Here is a 16,878-nt window from a genome sequence, read left to right as displayed (position 1 = left end):
AAATAAAATTATCTTTATAATATTTATTAAGTGTTTTTTCAAGTATAAATATAAATATATAAATAGAAATATTAACCTAACTGTTTTGCAATGATCACAATAAAACACAAAAAATATGACAATATTCCAATCATAAAAAAGTAAAAAAGAAAAATCCTTAAAAAATTATGAAACTTATGGCGTATCTAACACTTCATGAAACCTATGACGTATCTAACACTTCATGACCATCTACATGAAGCATATTTGTATCAAATTGTGGGAAGGTTGTCTTAACATCTTCATTTTCATCTGCAATTTATATGCGGTTTCAATTAGTTAAATATTAAAAAATAACTAAATTGACAATTGTAATATTTAAATGTACACAAAAATATATTACCAGTTTGAGAAAAATCATGTAACTAGTTTCGAGTAGCAACAAGTGTTTGTACATTTTCATGGTGGATGCAACTTCTATACTTAGTGATTTCCTAAAAAACTTTAAATAGATTTTGAGTTTGGATCTCTTTAATTTTAAATTTTAATATTATATTATATTTTTTAATTAATTTTTATTGGCCACGGCCGGCCCTACCTATATTTTTCAAGCCCCACAAATCAACTGGCTTATTCAGGCCGGGCTGAAAAGCCTTTTTTTAAAATGGGATCCAAAATTTTTAGCCCAACCCTATTAAATCCCGAGTTAGGCCAGACCGGCCCAATAGGCCTAGCCCATATTGACGACTCTAGTATTAGAGCCATCAAAACGGGCCAGCCCAGCCCTACTCCTCCCAAGCCCCGTGGGCCAAATAATTTCACGGGCTGGGGCGGGTCGGCCCTTCATTTCAAAGGGCTGTAAAATGGTCAACCCGGCCCAACCCCAGAAGGGTCAAGGGCTGGGGCGGGCCAACCCTCTTTTTTTTTTTATGTCAAATCAATGTCACAAACAGTAACATTGTTTCAATAATTCTAAATAAAAAATCTAGCAATAAATATTTAAAGAAAAAAAAAATCTCTTAAGTAAATAATATCTAAAAAACAAACTAGTAAACTAAAGAACACTTCTGACTAAAACTTTAGTTAGCAATACATAATTACGTACTTAAAGTATTTTGTTAAATGAAATCAAGAAAATTGTTACATGCGTGAAAATTGTCCAATGTCGTAGCAGAAACGAGACGACAATAAACTATAAGAGTAAAGAGACAGAGAGTTGTAGTTCAAGAATTTAGATATTAGGGTTTAGGGACTTAAGGTTTTAAGATTAATGGCTTTAGAATTTATATGGCTTTAGCCTTTTAAATCTTCACGTACTAGTAGTCTAGTAGTACTAATCTACTATAACCGTATAGGTTAGAGGTTACATTTAAATTTTCTAGTTTTTAATATTTATTTTAATTAAAATTAAATAATTTGGCCCATGGACCAACCCCGACCCGACCCCGATCAAGCCTCAAAGGCTAAGGGCCTAAAAGGGTTGGGCTTATAAACCCCGATTTTAAATGGGCTTGAAAAATCATATCCCAATCCTGCCCTAATAACGGGTTGGGTCGGGCTGGCCCCATGGGCTTAGCCCTTTTTGACGGCTCTAGTCAGTATAATTAACTAATTTTACTATTTTAGAGTGTTGATTTCATGCATGTGATTTCGTTGCTACTTGTGTTACTCTACGTGTAAGTTGTTTTTGTCTAATATTTATTGTTGTATTGACATGCATGTACTCTTTTTTGTGGTCCATTTCTTATAATATAGGTCTCCTAAGGTTTCATTCTATTTGTTTTATGTTTTGGGGGGTTTGGGGGAGACATATGACTTTATTTTTTAGTTCTTTTGTAGGTGATTTTGCATTTATTTGATTGTGTTGGTGGAAAGTAGAATTTTTTGTTGATTTAGGATTGTTTGGTTTGGAATAAAATATTTTGGAATTAATTATCGTGATATAAGTTATTCAGGATAGATTATTCATGTATATGTGATAACTTTTTTTATCACTATATTAAAAATGGTGGGATAAATAATTTAAGGCCAAACACATATGCAGACCCTTAAATTTGTCCCTAAATTTCATTTTGGCACTCTAACTTAACCTTGTTCCATTTTAACCCTTTAACTCCAATTTTTATGTTTCATTTTGGCACTTCCAAGTGATGTGGCGGAGTGTGCACATCACACTTTCTCTAAGAGAGTGAAAGATAACAAAAAAAAGTATTTTTTTAAAAAATAATAAAAGATTAACCCTTCAACTCTATTTTTTTTATGCATCATTAAAACACAAAATACTAATTTTATGATTTCTTTATTTCTATATATGCTCTTCAACTGCAATTTTGAATTTTAAAAATCTTCGTTCATCCGTTAGTTATTGTAAAAAATTCAAATTGACGAATGACATTGATTTTTTTTTTAAAAGTAACAATTTCTTTTTGCGAGTTTCCCTATATTTTATACATGAAAAATAACCAACAAAAGTGCGTCAATTTTCTTTCTTAAGAAAATCAATGACAACCCAATGAAGTCTATCGAGTTTCAACATTTTTTATAGTGTTATTAAATCCAAAATTTGTATATGCTTACCATAGCTATTTGTTCAAGATTTAACAAAAAATCACAATAAATTACCATGTTTGTATATTAGCAAGCGAAATATACAAATGGGCTTTTGAAAAATTTCTAAATGTATAAATACTCTATTTATATATTTACAAGCGAAATATATAAATCATAGTGTTCATAGCAAACAAAACTATAACTATGATAGAACGTTATTATGTCAGTTATGTTTGTTATTTCTCAAATTTTCTCAACTTTAAACTATATCTACTACTATCAAGACAAATAAAAGAGGTCCAGTTAGTTGGGCCATTTTTTCACTCCACCAAAACGTTTGTCTTTCTATGTGGCCCATTTGAAACTTTGTCATGTGAATCCAATAACCCATGAACTTATTAAAAGACAAGTTTTTGCATGGATTGTCCTATTTCGGGGTGATCTTTAATTTTTATCCCTCAAATTTATAGTATCTATTTAAGAAAATGATCAAAAGCCCCCCCCCCCCCCCCCCCCTCCCCTCTAATTTGTATTCGAATTTTCAACTATACACTTTAACTTTACGGGAGTCCTATCACCCTCCTGAAGTGTTTAAAACTGAAATTAATACCTCCTTGAATGCTTAGCTGGCAAAGAGAGTTATTTCACTCTCTCAAAGAGAGTGAGCACAAAAAATAAATATTAAAACTTTATTTTTAATATCTCTTTTAAAAATATATGTATTTGTATTTTTTTTCTTATTTATTGTCTTTCTTTTCCATAGCAACCAAATTTCTTCATCGGATTCACCATTGTTGATTTCACACAAACTTTTTAACTCTCATGTAAAAACTTTTAAGAACCAATCAATTCCATTGAAGATAAAATGACATGTATTTATATCATCCAAAAAAAGAGATCTGGATCAGATTTGAAATAAATAAATAAATTGGGTTTACATCAAATTCAATTGAACTCCCAAATGAGAATGTTTTTTTCTTTTTTATTTATAGATCCTTTAATTATCAATCTCAAATTTCAATCAATAAGAGGATTGTACTCGTCTCGGTTGACCACCATTAATGGCATTGCTATTGTCTTCATTCGTCCTCGATCTTTCCTTGCTCACTTTTTTTAGTTTGTATTTCTGTTATCCTCTCTTTGTTGCTCGATCAACAGTCACCATTGTCGCCTCCTCCGGCAAAACCCAAACACCAACAAAAACCCTTTCTCCCCTCCCCCTCTCCTCTTATCTCTCTCGTTTCAAGATAACCACCATGAAAATCTACCTTTGTTCTCACATCGAGGTCGCCTACAACAACAATAACAAAACCTTGCGGCTACACTACTCCGACCAACGAGCTCCAGTAAAGCAAGCAAAACCTCGACGAAGCAACATATGCTCGGATTCTTTTAGTTTGTTTTTCAATCCGACAAGAAAAATTTGAATATTGCTTGACAAGCTCTTGCTATCAATATTTATCTTTGTTCCTCACAATGCAATAGGAATTTGAAAGAATTAGGGGAAGAATTTACTTTAGGAATTCGAAGAAATTGGGAGAGTATAGGAGAAAGTGGAAAAGAATTATAAAAAAATTGAAAAGATTAATAAATTAATCAGTTTCCACATGTCAAACGTGTGAAGTTCACATGCCAAGATAGATGTGGTTGTGTCTTTTTAAGGGTGTAATTATTACAGTTTTAAACAGTTCAGGTGGGTGATAGGACCCCGTAAAGTTGAAGTGTGTAGTTGGAAATCTGGATATATATTAGTGGGGCTTTTGACCATTTTCTCTATCTATTTTTTCATTTATGAATTTCAAACAATACCAAGGAAAATTTTAATATTTTTGTGTTTTAAAATTTTGATTTTGCCTTAAAAAGTTTTTTTTTAAAAAAAATAGACAAGAAGACGAACAATTTTCAGTCCTCGTATACATAGGACCAGGAATAAATACTTACCTACCGGCAGAAAGGATTTGGAAGGACATTATATTCATACCAACAAAGAACACCAATAATTCTAGTTCATATATAAAGAAATATCTTTAATTTCAAGCTCTAGATGAATCTGTAGATGTATGTACTGAGATAAAATTACGAATGAATATATATAAGAGTAATTTCAGTGATAAATTAAACAAGATACAGGAAGTAAGACTGAGATAGTTTGAATATTAAAAAAGGAGGAGCACAGATGCGCGCCCTAGTAATCGGAGGTGTGAGAGGTTGACAATAATAGCTAGGTTGATTGCGTGAGTTATTTGATACTCCTTCTATTCAATTTTACTTGTCATGTTTAGACTTTGCACGTCCCTTAAAATATAATGATTGATATGAGTATTTTACCACAATATTTATATTAATTGGTGTTTAATCTTAGGTCTTGGAAAATGATTTGTGGAATAGGTATAATTAATGCCAAGGATAAAATTTAAAAATAATGATATGTTTTTCGCTTGATATATTGTAAAAATATATATTTTTGTATAGTGAATAAGTAAAAGTGAACGGATAGGATCGGAGGAAGCATACAATTAGATGGAAGGTAAAGTAGTTTGTGTTCTGATAACCAAACATGTTAGGAAAATGTCCTTTATTAAGTTTCCAGTACAATCCTTTAATGAAAGTTTTTTTTTTTTTTGATCTAATCTTTAATGAAAGTTAGTTGCATCAACTAATTTTTTATTACATTGATTTCATCAATTCTATAGTGCATTCTTTCTATATCTATATAATGCCTAGTAATGTCACACAACTTATAACATACATTTAATTCTTATAAATTTCAACATGGCATATTGCAATGAAAATATTGGAGTGGCACATGATTTTCTCTCCAACTTGCAAATTGAAGCAATCCAAACAGTGATGCCAATGAAGCAAACTGATCCAAGGATATCGCGGCGAGTTCTCATTGGTGAAAATTCTGGCTCTGACAATTTTCAAAGGCGTTTCCACATGGTCTTTTGCTATAATAAGGCGTCAGAGACGGATTCAGGATGGATGGTCGCTGGATGGATTAAGGAGTCACTAGGAAAAGCACTTGTTGAAAAACCATTACTTGCTGGTAGACTTAGAAGTATAGGAGAAAATAATACTAATTATGGGGAGTTTGAAATTGTGTCAAATGATTTTGGTGTTAGATTGATTGAAGCTGAAATGCCAATGAATTTTGATGATTTTATTCATCTTAAGGAAAAGAAAAATGTAGAAGGCCAACTTGTCTTTTGGGATGATATTCATGAGCCAAACACTCAATATTCACCACTTTTTTATGTCCAAGTTAGCCACACCACTTTTTTATTCGGTCTCAATTTTCACGTCATGAGCTAACTTTGAGTTGAATCAGGCTTAAATTTTTTTTTTAAAAAAATCATGCCATTAAAATCAGACTCATCTCATTTTATGGTTTACCTGATATTGGAACCTATAACAACCAAATATATTCAAATATCAAATGTTATAATAAGTATACTATAATACTCAGTCACTATAGCAGTCGAAAAAATTCGACACCAAGCATGTTATAGAAGTTTTGAGTGTAGAACATTCTATTCAAAGGTGAAAAATTTTGTGAGTTATTAGCAAAAACGTATACATCTACCATATTCTTTGAAATATTTGTATGGTTTTAACTTTTAATGGTTTTTTGAGATTTTGTTATAAATTCCAAGGGCTAGAAGATCTTTAATAAATGATTTTTTTTCAGGTGACAAATTTCAAGTGTGGAAGATACTCAATTGGGATAAGTTGTAGCCTTTTTCTAGAAGATCCTGATTCCATGACTAGCTTCTTGAATAGATGGTCAAAAATTCACGTCAACATGGTATTATTAGAGGCAGATGCACCTAAAATTCCGACATTTTTTCTACCAAATCTTAGGAAAAAAGGGTGTTCACCAACTTTATATTCGAGCTCAAACACAAGTAATTACCATGTTAACGACATGTTAATTTTTAAATTACCCTTGAAATTCTTGAATTTAAGTGATGATTTCCACAAGAATAATCTTGTAGAAAAATGTGTTGAAGAGGTAGAGAATAAATTTGGTAAGAATTTGTCTACAAAATTGTGTTTGTTTGTTAGAGAAACCTCAGAGGATGTTAATGTGGAAACATTTTCTAGAGAAGGGACTAATCCATTTGGTTCTATTAAAAATGGATTAATTTCAGCTAATTATTCTGATGATTTGGGCTTAGCTGATAATATAAGGTTTAATGAAGAAAATAAGGCTATCCATTTTTCATGTTGGATAATTAATCCAGGAAATGAAGATCTTGTGTTGATTACTCCATCTCTTGATGATGAAAGTGGCTCTGAAAAGAATGTTATAGTTATAATGAGAGATTAATCTTTCCATAGAGCGCATTTTACTCTTTTGTTGGATTACTCGACACGAATCTGTTGGATTACTCGACACGAATCTGATCAAGCCTACATATTTCAGCTTATCGAGAAAAGATTTAATATTGTAAATTGTATGCTTGCTTTGTTTTTTATTGTCCTTTATATCATCCCAAGATATGAAAGTATTGTTATGGTATGATTTATTATGAATGCAATTTTAGAAATATCTTGATTTCTCTTTCACTATGTTACGTTGTGAAGTGTGAATATAATTTCTTTAATTTTCTGTTTAATCATCTAATACTTGAACTACACTAGTTCGATTATTATTACTAATTTGAATTCGTGTTAAATAGACTCAATAAGGAATAAATAGTAAAGTATATTAGGTTCCGACCAAGAAGTTTTGTTATCAAAGCTCTTTTTTAAAAACTTTGCTTGAGGGCTTGTTTAGAAATGTTTTTAGAAAGAGGGGCCATTACTAGTAAATATTTGTAAATCTTCGATGAAACTTAACGAATTTATAAAAGAGTTAAAAGATTAGAAAAAAAAAAAACATACATAAAATTATTCCAATTTTGTAAGATTCATACTTGAACTATTGAAAGTTTGAATTTCTATCTGAACTATCACCTAATAGTCAGTATAATTAACTAATTTTACTATTTTAGAGTGTTGATTTCATGTATGTGATTTCGTTGCTACTTGTGTTACTCTATGTGTACGTTGTTTTAGTCAAATATTTATTGTTGTATTGACATGCATGTGCTCTTTTTTGTGGTCCATTTCTTATAATATAGGTCTTCTAAGGTTTCATTTTATTTGTTTTATGTTTTGGGGGGTTTGGGGTGGGGAGGGGGGGGGGGGGACATATGACTTTATTTTTTAGTTCTTTTGTAGGTGATTTTGCATTTATTTGATTGTGGCAGTTGAAAGTAGAATTTTTTGTTGATTTAGGGTTGTTTGGTTTGGAATAAAATATTTTCGGATTAATTATTATGGTATAAATTATTCAATTTTACTTGTCATGTTTAGATTTTGCACGTCCCTTAAAATATAATGATTGATATGAGTATTTTATCACAATATTTATATTAATTGGTGTTTAATCTTAGGTCTTGGAAAATAATTTGTGGAATAGGTAATAATTAATGCTAAGGATAAAATTTAAAATAATGATATGTTTTTCACTTGATATATTGTAAAAATATATTTTTTTGTATAATGGATAAGTAAAAGTGGACGGATTGGATCGGAGGAAGCATACAATTAGATGGAAGGTAAAGTTGTTTGTGTTCTGATAACCAAACATGTTAGGAAAATGTCCTTTATTAAGTTTCCAGTACAATCCTTTAATGAAAGTTTCTTTTTTTTGGTCTAATCTTTAATGAAAGTTAGTTGCATCAACCAATTTTTGATTACATTGATTTCATCAATTCTATAATGCATTCTTTCTTTATCTATATAATGCCTAGTAATGCACAATTACTTATAAGATACATTTAATTCTTTTAATTGTTGGGGAAATAATTAAAATATTTCACAATAATAATAATAGATAACTTTATTATTTAGTAAAAAAGTAGTCCTGAAAATAAGATAAATATTACTATGATGGTATATAATAATAGTACATAAAATTAATATTTGAATCGTGATAAACACTATCTTAAAAAACTATTTCAGCGATGTGAAATATGTTTCAGGATTAAACAAGTCTTCTCTATCTTATAGAGGATACAAAATCAGCAAGTTGGTTTTCATGCAAAATTCCATAAGAAGACAAGTATCAAGAAGAGGACAAGTGGCAAGAAGGGTGTAAAAGAATGGCTGCCAAGTTTATCAATTCTCCAACAAATATTTTCTTAATTAGTTTTCGCTTTTCAAATACATTTCTTAAAATAATCTTTTGAACTAAAAACATTTTGCTTACATTAATTTTCAACATGGCAAATATTGGAGTGGCACATAATTTTGTCTCCAACTTGCAAATTGAAGCAATCCAAACAGTGGCGCCAATGAAGCAAACTGATCCAAGGATATCGCGGCGAGTTCTCATTGGTGAAAATTCTGGCTCAGGCAATTTTCAAAGGCGTTTTCACATGGTGTTTTGCTATAACAAGGCGTCAGAGACGGATTCAGGATGGATTGTCGCTGGATAGATTAAGGAGTCACTAGGAAAGGCACTTGTTGAAAAACCATTACTTGCTGGTAGACTTAGAAGTATAGGAGAAAATGATAATAATTATGGGGAGTTTGAAATTGTGTCAAATGATTCTGGTGTTAGATTGATTGAAGCTGAAATGCCAATGAATTTTGATGATTTTATTCATCTTAAGGAAAAGAAAAATGTAGAAGGTCAGCTTGTCTTTTGGGATGATATTCATGAGCCAAACACTCAATATTCACCACTTTTTTATTTGGTCTCAATTTTCACGTCAGGAGCTAACTTTCGATTGAGTAAGACTTAAAATTCACTTTAAAAAAAAAAAAACATGTTATCAAAATTAGACTCATCTCATTTTTTTGGTTTACCTGATTGCGTTGGAACCTATAACAACCAAATATATTCAAATATCAAATGTTATAATAGGTATACTATAACAGTCAGAGCAGTCGAATTTTTTTTAAACCAAGTATGTTATAGAAGTTTGAGTGTAGAAGGTGAAATTTTTTGTGAGTTATTAGAAAAAACATTACCATATTCTTTGAAATATTTGTATGGTCTTAACTTTTAATGACTTTTTGAGATTTTGTTATAAATTCCAAGGCTCATATATAGAAGATCATACTTTTTTTTTTCAGGTGACAAATTTCAAGTGTGGAAGATACTCGATTGAGATAAGTTCTAGCCTTTTTCTAGAAGATCCTTATTCCATAACTAGTTTTTGGAATAGATGGTCCAAAATTCACGTCAATATGGTATCAGAGGCAGATGCAACTAAAATTCCGACATTTTTCCTACCAAATCTTAGGAAAAAAGGGTGTTCACCAACTTTATATTCGAGCTCAAACACAAGTAATTACCATGTTAAAGATACGTTTATTTTTAAATTACTCTTGAAATTCTTGAATTTAAGTGATGATATCCACAAGAATAATCTTGTAGAAAAATGTGTTGAAGAGGTAGAGAACAAATTTGGTAAGAATTTGTCTACAAAATTGTGTTTGTTTGTTAGAGAAACCTCAGAGGATGTTAATGTGGAAACATTTACTAGAGAAGGGATTAATCCATTTGGTTCAATTAAAAATGGATTAATTTCAGCTAATTGTTGGGATGATTTGGGATTAGCTGATAATATAAGGTTTAATGAAGAAAATAAGGCTGTCCATTTTTCATGTTGGATAATTAATCCAGGAAATGAAGATCTTGTGTTGATTACTCCATCTCTTGGTGATGAAAGTGGCTCTGAAAATAATGTTATAGTTACAATGAGAGATTAAATCTTTCCATAGAGGGTGTTTTACTCTTTTGCTGGATTACTCGACACGAATCTGAATTAATCAAACCTGCAGATCTCAGCATATCGAGAAAAGAATGAATATTGTAAATTGTATGCTTGCTTTGTTTTTGATTTTCCTTTATATCAACCCAATATATGATTTATTATGAACGCAATTTTAGAAATATCTTGATTTCTCTTTCACTATGTTGTAAAGTGTGAATATAAGTTGTTTTAGTCTAATATTTATTGTCGTATTGACATGCATGTGCTCTTATAATATAGGTCTTCTAAGGTTTCATTCTATTTGTTTTATGTTTTGGGGAGGTTTGGGGGGGGGGGGGGGGGGGGGGGCATATGACTTTATTTTTTAGTTCTTTTGTTGGTGATTTTGCATTAATTTGATTGTCATGTCGGTTGAAAGTAGAATTTCTTTTGTTGATTTAGGGTCGTTTAGTTTGGAACAAAATATTTTGGGAATTATTCAGGATAAATTATCCATGTAAATGGGATAACTTTTTTCATCATTATATTAAAAATGGTGGGATAAATAATTTAAGCACTATCTAATACCTCTAACCAAATGTGGGATAAAATAATACTACATAGTCAGTCGCACTATTTTGGTTGCATTTGTGGTTTTGAGGTTTATTTTATGTTTGAATAGGTCCATATAATAGCTTGTGAGTTGTGACCGATTGTCCCGAAACACACCTTAGTTATCATTTGTTTATTTTTTCTACCTAAACTTTAATCATCGTTCAGATAGGAAAAATGAATAACTGATAATTGAAGTGTGTTTTAATACATAGCTGTTAATAGTACATTCAAGTAAAAAAAAATAGATAGTTAAAATGTAAAACTTGAGAAAAAAAATATAATTCTAATGTGTTCTCGTCCATTATATCTAAAATCATTTTCTTGTGCACTTTTACCATAAATAAATACAAAAGAATCAACAACATTTTGATTTGGCTATCTGGTGTGTAGTACTGATCAAAGAAGGGAAAAGTTAATAAATTAGGTCAGCTATCCTAATAATTAATTATTTGTGTGTGTTACAAGTTGTTTAAGTTGGATAAATTTGCGATACAACATACATCTAAGTTATCAATTAAATAGTACTACTACAAATTAAATTAGGTTGCACAATGGTACTTTAAAAGTGACTAATTGATGTGATGGTTGTGTTGAGTTGTTGTGTTGAGTTTTTCACTATCAACATCAAGATCGAACGATCGAAATACTTTACTTTTAAATATAATGCGAGTTAGAATTAAAAAGATTTATCATAAACAAAACAAGCTCAACGAGTGTATTCCTCTTCCTCTTCCTCGATTTAGGGTTATTTCCGTGTCTTCCTCCTCCTTTGATTAAGGTTATCTCAAGCTCTTAAATACGTCAAGTGGAAAATTAGAATTAAATAGTTTCTTCTTCAACGAGTGTATATCACGGGAATGAATATATAGTTACACTTACATATCGACCCATTTAATTTGGACTTATCCAGGCCCAATGTCCTTTCCTGACCCACTTTCTAGTCTACTGGACAAACGCTCATATAAGTCATACGTAAATTTGACAAGTTTTTACCCAAGTTCAATTCAGCAAAGCCTTAGTATAAATCATCTAAATTTCAGTGTTAAGAACTAGTTACATTATTTCTCTACGCTTTTTCAAATTACAAGAATCTCTTAAAATTTATGGATTCTGGATATATCACTGGACTTCCGAATACATCAATAGACATCCAGCTACATAGGGGAGGGATGTATCCGAGGGTAGAGTGATGTATCAGAGAGGGGATAGGACATCCGAATATATAGGGGAGGAATGTATCGGAGAGGGGAGGGATGTATCCAAGAGGGGATTTTTGAATTTTTTTTAAATGCTAGGGAATTTTAAAAAATATAGTAAAATAAGATGTGTATTTAGGTAATTTTTCCTTTAAAATAATGACACTACATAGGCATTTAAAATCCAGCGCAAATTTGGGTAATTTTGTCGGGTAACTTCTAGAAATTTCACTAGTTTAGGAGCTAATTAATTAGATACACACTAATTTGTAATAATATGTATCTTACCAGAATTTGGTGTGTCTAGATACATGTATCTCGTAATACATGAGGTCAAAATTAGGTGTAATTTGTTCTAGATACACTGTACTCAAGTGGATTCACATGTATCTGAGATATACAAACAAATCTCGTTTGTCTCCCTCGCCTCCCTCCCATCTCGCTTGCCACTCTCATATTTTGCTTGTATATCTGGTATCCCAGACACATGTGAATCACACTAGTTACATGTACAAAGTATGTATCTCTAGCGTGATTCGCATGTATCTAAAATATATAGACAAATCTCACTTATGTGTCTCGTATTCCAGATACATGTGAATCACACTAGATACATGCATATAGTGTGTATCAAGTATAATTCGCATGTATTTAGTTAAAATTTTCTATTATTGCAGTAGTATTGGATCTTTTATTAAGTGAAAATGGATTAATGGATACAAATATATACAAAATTATTAGATGATAAAGATACTAATATAAACAAATGTATACTAATTCATTAGATGCAAACAGATCAATGATTACCAATCAACATGTACCTTATGAGTAATACCTCTTATACATTGTATATCAAATATGTATACACATGTATATATGAATCTGATGACTTAATCACCAAAATTATATGTAAACACAAAAAATAATGACCATTCATATAAACAAAATACATTGATTTCCCAAGTCATATCTAGTTGAAAAAAAATGCTGCAAGTTTAGTTTAGAACTACATGGATTGGGATTTAGGGAGTAATAAATAAGTTTAGTTATTTCATATGACAAATCATCATAATAGATAAACTTCACTAACGATCCTAAAAATGTTATATGTCAAAGTTTTCCTTTAATCAACAATAGGCTAATATGATCCTGCCATCTTTTAAAATCAACGAGGGATAGTAAAAAATATTCATCTGTTATTTATCATAAAACTTACTTTGCATGGACCGATTTAATTATGAGGTATCGGATACTCACCAATATTTTTCACATTATTTAAGCTGACATTCTTGTCCACCACCACTTGTAATGCTTCTGTATTGATTCGATCATCTTTTTTATTTCATTGAGAGCTTGTTGATAATTCTTTGGAATTTTATCTTATAGAAAAGGTCGACATAAAAAAAAATGACCACAAGAATTCGGGGAAATCTTAGTAGATCAGTTGGTAATTGTTTACCTCTATTACTTAACAAATAACAATACCCCATCTTGTATTTAGTCAGAGAGTTATTCAGTACACCTTTATTTTAACAGGGATTCGAATCTCACTGTATTCCCCCCTCCACTCACACATTTGATATTTACATCAATTCAATAATTATGCATAACATATGTCTTAACGTATGTTATCATTTAACCCCGATAAATAATATAGTTTGATGAAAACAATTATTTGAAAAGAGAAAGAGGATAAAAAGTCAAAATAGTTTATTAATGTTACACTCAAATAATGTTGTCTTTAAAAAAGTTTTAAAGTACGAAGTTGTCTTTAATTGGTAGGTCTTTATTAGGGTAAGTGATGTATTTATTCTCCAATTACAATCTGACATGTTCTTGGGTTATACAAATTATAATTTCATGGTGTTGAAAAGGACATATGACAACTTTCTTATATAGCCTTTTGAGGATTTAAAAAAAAAAGCAAAAGATAACAAAAGCTTTTTTTTTTTGTTGATTCTGATCATAAATATGATCCTTTAGGTTTTGAGATGGAATCCAATGCTTATAACCTACAAAATTTTAAAGGCAAAAAGTCACACTTTATGTTCTCTTGTGTGATTAATTTTGTTTTAAATCCTAGTTCAAAGTGCTTACTCATTGAAATATAAGGCTCCACATGACTTGATTAAATTTTAAGATGTAAGACATGAGAAACATAGAGAACACTAACTACATCTACTTTTATTTAATGACTCATCCACCAAACAAATAACCCCTAATTAATTGAAAATGGAATATTTCTCAATATTCCATCTAGGCAATGCCCTAGTTTAAGTTGTAGCTTTAAAAAACTATAATATGATTAGAACCTACAAACTTTCAACAAATATTAGATTATGAACTCCCAATCTCAAACACAATGGTGGTGAAGACAATTTTCATCAAAGAAGTTCATTAGCTATTGTACATACAAAAAAAAATTGACTTTATATATATTGTAAAAAAGGGGTTCATTCAGGAGCGGAGTCAATGTATTGGTTATGTATCAACTGAATTCATCAACTTTGATTAAAATATTGAATTTGTCTTAAGAAGTTTATTAAATATGTATAAAATTATTGATTTAGGACTCAATAACTTAAAGAACTAGAACCCTTGAATCTATAAGTATCAAATCGTGACTGCATTTATGAATTCATTAAAGATCGAATTATCAAGTTTAAATATTGGACCCGCCCTTGATTATAGTACTAGTCATTAGGCTAGTATTTGCCAAAGTAGTGGGGAGAAGGGCATTAACATTCCATGTGCAAGTCACAATCTTGTTTATGTCCCTTTGTTGTTGCTTAGCCCCACTCTCAACAACCAATTACCCATGCTTGTGTGCATCCACAAAAATAGTACCATTCTACTTTTGACACACATAAGATGTGCCAAATAGATATATACTTCCTCTTTCTAAATAAATTCATCAATTGTCATCCACACCAATCTTACCCCATAGCTCAAAAGATAGTAATCAAAATAAAATGCTTTATTCTTCCAGCTAGCAAACCAACCTTTTCTTCCTCCTCATCATCATTCCACCACCAATTGCTTATCTTTTATTCCCCAAATTTCCTTTTTCATTGTCAACTCATAAAAGATTGTTAATTAGTACTTAGCCATCTTTGCCAAAAAAGAAGAAGACATTATCTAACTAAACCCTTATCTCCTCTAGATTAGGAAACTAAATGCATCACATCTAGTCTCAAATTAAAGAGTTTAAGTTATATACACTATTATTACAACAAAATTTTATACTATCAGCTCATTTTTACCTGTTATAGTAGGTAACTAATCTTTTTTCAAAATTACAAGTTTCATAATTTCAAAAAAACTTACATGTAGATATTTTTTGAATGACTTCCTAACGTAATAGTAAATAAAGTTCCTACAGTACTGGTATATATAACTTAAAACTCCAAATTAAATATCTTATAACTTGGAAATTCAAATGAAAAGAACAAGTTGCATTGAAGTAGAAATTTAACTTAAATGGAAAGAAAACTGAGAATATTGTCTTATTAAGCTAAAAGTGTGAAAATGTTACATATAGAGAATGTAACATTTAATAAATCTCCAATCAGACCTCTTCAAATTCCTTATCCTTCCACACAAAATCAACAATACAATGAGACAAAAATAAGAAAGAAAGAAAAGAAGAACAATAGAAGAAATTGAAAGTAAAACAGTACAACAAATAAAAGTAAATTATTTGTAATCTACAACAATAGTGAAAGCAAATTAAATAAAATGACCAAATTCAATTTTTTAGAAAAAAAGTGCTACACTTCCAAGAATTGCTACCATGGCCATGCTGATGCTACTTCCATGAACAAATCCACTAGATGGAGCTGGAGGAGCCATTGGCTCACCACCCATAGGTCCTGGTGCAGGCATTGGCGTACTCATAGAAGGGGCCATACCAGGGCCTGCAGGGGGCGGTGGTGAGTCCATTGGGCTCATGGTTGGCGTCATTGGGCTCATGGATGGTGCCATTGGGCTCATTGGAGGAGGTGACATGGTGGATGGTGGTGGTGGTGGTGGTGGTGACATGGCGGATGGTGGCGGTGACATGGTGGACATTGGTGGAGGAGTGGTGGTGGAAGTAGTAGGTGGCATTGACATGGTGGATGGTGGCATTGATGGGGCCATCATGGGGGATTGGGCAGCAGAAAGGGCTATAAATGTAAGAAAAAGAGAGAAAATTATCATAGGATGTAAGAGAGCCATGATTATTGATGACTCTCTTAGGATGTTTTGTTTAGGAATGAGAGAATTCTTGAAGAGAGTGCACACACAAAGGTTGTCTTTTGAGGAAGTTTGTATTCTGTAGGTATTGTAAAGGTTTGAGGACTATGCTGATATATAGACAAGGTATAGTAGAAAGACTTCGATTTTTTCTTCCTTGAGGCATCTTATAATTGGAATTTAGTCGGTCTGATTAATTCAAATTCACATTGAGTAGATTCAATAAAAAGTCAATGACTAATGCGCTTCTTATTGAGAGATTATTCACTTTCAGGACTTGAATTCGAGAGTCTTGCTTAGGATCGAAGGAATCCTATAATTTTACTACATATCTAGTTTAAAGACGGAATTAATTTTTTTACTAACAAGAGTCAAAATATAAAAAATATGCATCTACAATATATCAAGGGAATCCAATGTATAGTATTCTTTTGACTTATCTATATAAGTATATATATAATTTTTCATGGATGATAGGAATGCCAATTGACCCCATTGAATAAGGATAGCTCGGCCCCTACGTACCTTTGATGGTACAGTAGAAA

At 31.1% G+C, this 16,878-nt stretch overlaps 2 protein-coding genes and 1 pseudogene across 2 annotated transcripts; 2 read left to right on the top strand and 1 right to left on the bottom strand.

The window, feature by feature from the left end:
• Window positions 1–5,277: 5,277 nt before the first annotated feature.
• On the top strand, window positions 5,278–6,862 carry LOC125826387 (uncharacterized). The gene is made up of 2 exons (XM_049505697.1): window positions 5,278–5,793; window positions 6,221–6,862. The coding sequence occupies exons 1-2, from the start codon at window positions 5,302–5,304 to the stop codon at window positions 6,860–6,862; spliced, it is 1,134 nt and encodes a 377-aa protein (XP_049361654.1). The 5' UTR covers window positions 5,278–5,301.
• A 1,942-nt stretch (window positions 6,863–8,804) lies between these two features.
• LOC125826684 (uncharacterized) lies at window positions 8,805–10,315 on the top strand (annotated as a pseudogene).
• Window positions 10,316–15,613: 5,298 nt separating this feature from the next.
• LOC125826409 (lysine-rich arabinogalactan protein 19) lies at window positions 15,614–16,456 on the bottom strand. Its single transcript, XM_049505730.1, has one exon. The coding sequence runs from the start codon at window positions 16,313–16,315 to the stop codon at window positions 15,854–15,856; it is 462 nt and encodes a 153-aa protein (XP_049361687.1). The 5' UTR covers window positions 16,316–16,456; the 3' UTR covers window positions 15,614–15,853.
• Window positions 16,457–16,878: the final 422 nt, after the last annotated feature.

The sequence above is a fragment of the Solanum verrucosum genome, unplaced genomic scaffold (assembly GCF_900185275.1).
Source record: "Solanum verrucosum unplaced genomic scaffold, falcon-dt-bn FXZP01000060.1, whole genome shotgun sequence".
NCBI classification, from domain to species: domain Eukaryota; kingdom Viridiplantae; phylum Streptophyta; class Magnoliopsida; order Solanales; family Solanaceae; genus Solanum; species Solanum verrucosum.
This window is presented reverse-complemented; position numbering and strand designations above follow the sequence as displayed.